Below are 7,128 nucleotides of genomic sequence, written 5' to 3'. Positions count from 1 at the left end.
GTGGCAGTAATGACAGAGCATGCGCTGTTACGCAAAAACCGCGATAGAGTGAAGCCGCGGAAGTCGAAGCGCGAAGTGGCGAGGGTTCACTGTATTTGATAGCATTGCTGGTTTGACAAGGTTGCTCCAGTGTCCATGTGGCTAACATGTTCCAGCTTCCCCCTGTGGGCCCATGCTAGCATTATAGACATTGTCCAGGTGTGGGGCAGCTTCCCTGTCAGATCTTTGCAGCCAACTGCAGATCCCACAGGAGAACGTGATGTGGAGACCCAGGATTGGACTTGGAAGACTAGATCATCTGGGAAAATTGATGGAGGAAAACAGGAGCTCTTCAGGGGAGCCTTTACGTTGCCCTGGTGGCATAACAGGTTACCCGTATGGGCTGCAAACCCAGGGTCAGCAAGTCAGACTGACAGTGCTTCACAAGAGAAAGATGAGGCTTATGTTCCTGTAAAGATGTACAGCCTCGGAAGCCCGTAAGGACAGTTCAACTCTGCCCTGGAGTGTCACGTGGTTCAGAATTGATTCTACACAGTAGCAAGTTTTTGTGTTTATAGGAACCTTTGTCTTACTGGAATTTTGTGCAGTGTTGCTCTTTTAACTTTGTTAAAGTATTTGCCTGCTTCTATTTAAATTACTTCTTCCTTACTATTTTTCTATTAACTAACTTTTGATGATTAATTCTAACTCTTCACTGTACCCTTCAGATATACCAGTGCTGTTTTTATTCCTTTGAATTCCTTCTGTTAGTATGATAATAAGTACAATCAATTTAATCATTTCTCTAGAAGAAGTTTATATTCTGAAAGATTACAATTCTTATTTATTTCAAATTCTTATTTAAAACACTATCATAAATGCATTTGTTGTTGTTCATTTATTTTTACAGGTTCGAATGCAAGCATTGAAATGCTTCTCAGTTTTAGCTTTTGAAAACCCCCAGGTATCGATGACCCTAGTAAATGGTAGGCTGGAACTTCTAGTCGAATTTAAATTATTTCAATTATATACATACATAGATGAAAGAACTTCTGTAATCCTCATTGTTTGTTTTATTTTAGTTTTGGTTGATGGAGAATTGTTGCCACAGATCTTTGTGAAGATGTTGCAGAGGGATAAGCCCATTGAGATGCAGCTCACGTCAGCAAAATGGTAAAAGTCCAGGTGCTAGGAAGATAGGTCGTGCTCTAGCATCCTTTAGAGTAGTGGGGGCAGTCTAATTAGCTGCCTTTCAAACCGTATATCCTTATTGGATTTTGAAATCTGCAAGTCATGGAATTGTCTCTCACGTTTTAAAATGGACATGCACATCTTCCTTGTTCTACCACCAGAATTATGTAAAATTGGAACTAACATCTAAGACTGTAGGCACTTACCTTAATACTGCCTCAACGGATTCCTTTTTATTTCCCTTGAAATAATGCACAGTTAGGTCAGCTTTAACTAGTACATATTGTGCTCAGTATTAAACCAGAAAACTATAAAAAACATTTTGAAACTTAGAATGAAGTTGAGGTTGATAACCAAAGCATGATTCTAGAAAATGTGCTTGCTGTCCTTTACAAGAAGAAAGCAAAATCCCTCTTAGAAATGTGATGGTCACAGAATGGTTCTGCTCTTGTTAGCACAATTCCTGGCTCATGTGAGTACTCAGTGCATGACCATTACGTAATTATCTTCATCGAGTATTGTGAACACCTCTTGTATATGATTTCTGTCCTAATTCTTTAGTGTCAGTATTTAAGAACCTATGGTTCTCTAATGTTTGGGTGAGATTTTTAAAATGAATTACTCATGCTTTCATTGCTTATTTGTTATTTCTTCAAAACTGAGCATTTTCTTTGTTAGTAATGTTCTCATAAATGATTTTAAAAACAGTATGTACAGAAGCCTCAAGAGACTGATAAATTACACAGCATGAAGTCCTTTACAGTATAAATATAAGAATATTACTGATTGTACAGAGCTGTGTAAAGAATACAAAATGTGTGTTTGGGTTTTGGTCTTTCCGCTTGCTAAGGAATTTAATACAAAAAGGAAATTTATTAATTTAAATTTCTGAAGTTGTTTAGTGTTCAGTGCTTGCCTAGGGAGTACAAATTAATTGGATTCTAATGTAAAACTATTTATAATTGTGACAGATAAATTGTTTTTGTTGCTTTTCAATAAAATTAAAGCTTTAAGTTTTCTCCAAGGCCACTGCTGGTAATTTCAAAATGGTTAGTTAATTTTTGATTGATAGTTAAAATTGGTATAAGTTACATGTCTCTCTTGTAATGTGACTATTAATGCTTTTGGAGTTGAAATAGCCTAGCATTTAAAATAGAACCGCTCACTGCCATTGAATCGATTCCAACTCAGATAGGGCAAGGTAGAACTATCCCTGTGGGTCTCCAACACTAACTTTTTAGGGGGAATTATAGAAAGCCTCATCTTCTCCTATGGAGCGGCTGTGGTTTCAAACTGCTGGCCTTATAATCTACTATGCCAGTAGGGCTCCTACAACATAGAATAGCATTTAAATTCGATACTCTTTTAAATGTGTGTTTCACTTTAAAGAATTCTTCTTAATTTTTACTATGGAAATTTTTTAACATAAACATATAGAGAAAAGTGTAAGGAATCCCAATGTACCCAGCACCTTATATGTGCAGCACCTTGTTTCAAAATTTATCAGCTCATGAGGACATGCATTTTTCGAACACTTGTCTAAGTACTTTTAAAAATATCGAGCTCGTTGTTTGCATATACCAGTTAGTTTTCTTTGCCCGAGTACCAGGTAAGGGAGTGTCCGAGATTCCCTCTACAGCAGTGGTTCTCAACCTTCCCAATGCTTCGACCCTTTAATACAGTTCCTCACGTGTGGTGACCCCCCAAAACCATACACTAATTTACATTGCTACTTCATAACTGTCATTTTGCTATTGTTAGGAATCGGGCAACCCCTGTGAAAGGGTCGTTCGACCCCCAAAGGGATCGCGACCCACAGGTTGAGAAACGCTGCTCTAAAGAAATGATAGTACTTGATGGTCTTTGTTGTTCTTTAAACAATCTTTTGAAGGCAAACACAAGCTTACTTTCTGCCATCTTATTGCAGTTTAACTTATATGTGCAGAGCTGGCGCCATTCGGACAGATGATAACTGTATTGTATTAAAGGTAAGCTAATTAATTCTTCCATAAGAATGATCCAGTCACATAAGTGATAAATATAAATATTGTTATTCCTATTTATTTTTAGACATATAATCATTGTGGTATGTGTGCATGGCATAAAATAACATTAAAACCACTGTATTGTTTTCACTGGGATGTAATATTTTAAAATACTGGTTTTAGGTGTTTTTTGAAAGTCAAAGTAAGATAATCCTTTCCTGTTACAACTTTCTAGTTTTTATAGAAATTCAAATTCAATGTAGAAATTGCATGAGTATGTAATATTCAGGTGAAATAGAAAATATTATATTGTAATCTTTGATTTCATCTAGTTTGCAATAAATTTTGTTGTCAGAATAAAGACTTTATATCACTTCCATGACAGATAATCAAAAGGCATGATGACTGATAAGAAGTAAATAACACAAGAAAGCAGTTGGCACCATAATGTTATGTCAACTGTAACTAGAACTTAAACCTGGAGAAGACACCAATTCTTAAACCTATATGGCCTCGATTCTGGTTCTAGCACTTTATCCTTGATTAGCGTGTTAACCTTGGGCACACCTAGACTCCAAGTGAAAATGGAGGCAATTATTACAACCTACCCCACAATTATATTGTGAAGATGATAATCTATTAACTATATTAAAATTTCTTATTAGCTGTAAAGAACAAAATCAATATGAATAACTTATCCATGTGTTAACTTATGAACGTGGGATCTCTAGACATTGTTTAGAAGGTGAGACCAAGGATGAAGACATCAAGACTAGTGTTGAAGGTTCCCCCCCCCATCATTTTATTGGGGGCTCTTAGAGCTCTTAAAACATTCCATACCTCAGTTGTATCAAGCATATTTGTAGCTATGTTGTCATCATCATTTCCAAGACATTTTCTGCTTGAGCCCTTGATATAAACTCTTTTTCCCCCTTCCTCCCTGACCCTCCCACCCTCCTGTATCCTTGATCAATTATATATTGTTGTTGTTAGTTCATATCTTACACTGTCCTTTGTCTCTTTTACCCACATTTCCATTGTTTGACCCCTTGCTTTAGTCTTTAATGAAGAATCCACTAATAAGACCTGCTGACCTCCTAAATAAACCTCTCTGCTAGAGGGCCATGGCCTTTTGTGAGACCTTAGTCACAGACCAGACTTTGTTAACTTCTCTACCCTTTCTTTTCTTCCTCATTGGTAAACTGAGTTAACAGCGTCTTTCTTGTAGAATTGTGACCAATAAATTCAATAGTCTAGCTTCTAGATGTGGGACTGATACACGTTAGCAAACCATTCCTAAGAAAATAAGAATGTATGTCCCTCCTAGAATTGTGTTGTGGAGCCTGAACTAATAGGCAGGAAATCAGCAGTGAGCAACAAAGCACTTAGCTCTATGGTTAAATGCAGTTGAACTTAGAAAGTAGCAGAATACAATTGATTAGTAGTTGTGCAGGGCACCCTATAGTTATAAACATTCGATTTCTATTTTCACAATGCCCTTGAAATAGATTAGTAAGCACTGGAAATTATAAATCCCATGGAATATTGTTACCATGTCAATAAAAGGAGCTCAGGTAGCACAGTGGGTATCTGCTTGGCTGCTCAGCCATGACTAGTGCTCCCAACCCACCAGCCACTCTCCTGGAGAAAGGCAAGGCAGTTGGCTTCCGTGAAGATTTGCAGCCTAGGAAATCCCACAGGACAGGTCGACTCTGCCCTTCAGGGCACTAACAGCCAGATTCTGCTTTGAGGCAGTGGGTTTGATTTGGTTGGCTTAACGTAGATAAACCACCAAGATCAGTGTCCAAGAGTTGAAAGATTACAGAGGTAAATATGGATTAGTTGAAACCACCAGTCATTTTGAGGGGTCATTGGGGAAAACTAGGAGCTGTGATTACAACATTTTACTTGGATTACAGGGAAACTAGTAAGATCTGAGTAAAGGTAAGATTTTTAAGGCTGTGTTTGGTTTTTGCAATGATAGATTGTAATCGCCAAACCAAAAATGAAATTTAGTCATCACAGTCATATTTGTTGTTGAAGAAAAAACAGCATCGTTTTTCTAAATCTAGATTATTTTTAATTAAGCCACTGATCTCTTCCATAAATAAATACATATGTAGAGGAGAACCCTCAGCTATACCATATATACTCGTGAATACACCGAGTTTTTCAGCACATTTTTTAATGCAGTTTTTGTGGTAACATTAGGTGCCTCTGCTGATATTTGGGTCAGCTTATACTCGAGTGTATATGGTAATTTTAGAGACTCTTAAATGCCTTTTCCAAGGTTTAAAGCTTCAGTCTTATCGGTCAAAGAGCCTTGTTAGAATTCGTATTAATGTAGATTGAATGTGTGATTAGCTGTTAGTACATCAGTCTATGAATTACTAATACGTGCTGCAGTTTGCTTGTTTTTTGCATTAAATTTTAAAAATTATTTGATAGTTGTTAAGGGAACATTGATTATAAACATGACTCCCTATAAAAGCCATTGAGTTGATTCATTCTGTTATGCTCTCTATCAAGCTGTCTTTGCCTGTACTAAAACGCAAATAATCTCACCACCTTTCAGACCCTGCCTTGTCTGGTTCGGATGTGCAGTAAGGAGAGATTACTGGAGGAGAGAGTTGAAGGAGCTGAGACACTCGCTTATCTGATTGAACCAGATGTTGAGCTACAGAGAATCGCTAGTATAACTGATCACCTCATTGCCATGCTTGCTGACTATTTCAAATATCCCAGCTCTGTGAGCGCCATCACTGATATTAAAAGGGTATGTTCTGTTTTCCCTCTTAAGAGCTCAAGAGACCTTACAGCTCCCGATTTTGAAACAACTGATAATTACCTTTCAGCACCCTTTTGTTTAATGCTTATTGTTAGAGAAAGAAGAAAATGTGATCCCCTGACTGCTGCCCCCTCAAAACCCAAAGCTAGTAGAGTCTGTGGTGTGGGCACTGACGCCATGTGAACATCATCTGACCCTGTCCATGACCACAGGCTCATCTCTGCTGCTGTCTCTCCACATTCTTTAGGCCAAGCAGAATCTGGTTACTTTCACCATCGACAGTCTTTTCACGACTTTCTCTTTTGACTTTTACTATCCTTCCTTTACTTTTATGCTGGCACCATTTAACCATTAGTTTTGATACTCAAGGACTGAGTTTTGCTAGCTTTTTCTTAAAATATAAGTTCCGTAGAATAGATAAGACATTTCTGTTGACTGGTACAAAGACACATACATGACTGCTTTTGAGTAAGTTTCTTTTCCTAAGGTGTGATGGGTGGATGGATGGATAGATGATATTCCTAAGTAGAGATAGATAGATCGATCGATAGCTAACTAGATAGATAATTCCTAAGTAGTCTTTGTTCCTGTAGAATTTTCCCCAACTGAGGAGAGGCAGACCTCTCTCTGATCTGAGATTGCCACTTAAACAGACTGACTTGACCACCCTAGCTAGGTGATAAGAAAATTGAGGGAACAGCCTAGACATTCAGAAATCATTTAACTAGTGGGTAGGAGGCCTTCTGTTAGTTTTTTTCTGTATTATTTCTATCATGATAAAACTTAAAAATAGCATCCTACTATAAGCTTGAATATTAGTTTCCTTTGTCACCTTTAGTTTGGAGGGTGGATTATCTAATGGTTTCTGATCTTAAGTCTATCGATGTTAGACCAAGACAGAAAGTTTCACATGTTGATCCACTAATATGTGAATTTCAAGGTATATTACTTTAAGTCAGTATTCTTTTAGATGTTATGACTAGCAAGTGGTTATGGTTTGAGAAATAACTTATTTTATGAGTATTGTCTATTGGAAAGTTTTACCCATAACCCACCAGTGACTGCTTTGATCAAAATACCTTTGGAAGAACTCTTAATTGCTTTCAGAATCATCCCTAACCAGTTTCACTTTTCAATTGTGTTTTTTTTTAAATCATTTTATTAGGGGCTCATACAACTCTTATC

At 37.2% G+C, this 7,128-nt stretch overlaps 1 protein-coding gene across 2 annotated transcripts in view; it reads left to right on the top strand.

The window, feature by feature from the left end:
• Positions 1-7,128, top strand: part of ARMC8 (armadillo repeat containing 8) — a 98,558-nt gene that overhangs the window by 26,286 nt on the left and 65,144 nt on the right. For both annotated transcript variants that reach the window (XM_045287442.1, XM_004712090.4), the window contains exons 7-10: positions 890-965; positions 1,062-1,152; positions 3,098-3,158; positions 5,731-5,931. In XM_045287442.1, the coding sequence (XP_045143377.1) occupies positions 890-965; positions 1,062-1,152; positions 3,098-3,158; positions 5,731-5,931 (429 nt within the window). The remainder of the gene's footprint in view (positions 1-889; positions 966-1,061; positions 1,153-3,097; positions 3,159-5,730; positions 5,932-7,128) is intronic.

The sequence above is a fragment of the Echinops telfairi genome, unplaced genomic scaffold, assembly GCF_000313985.2.
Source record: "Echinops telfairi isolate 266 unplaced genomic scaffold, ASM31398v2 ScPeMD7_16;HRSCAF=60, whole genome shotgun sequence".
NCBI lineage: Eukaryota > Metazoa > Chordata > Mammalia > Afrosoricida > Tenrecidae > Echinops > Echinops telfairi.
Note: the sequence above shows the minus strand (reverse complement) of the source record. Positions and strands in the feature narration are given on the sequence as shown.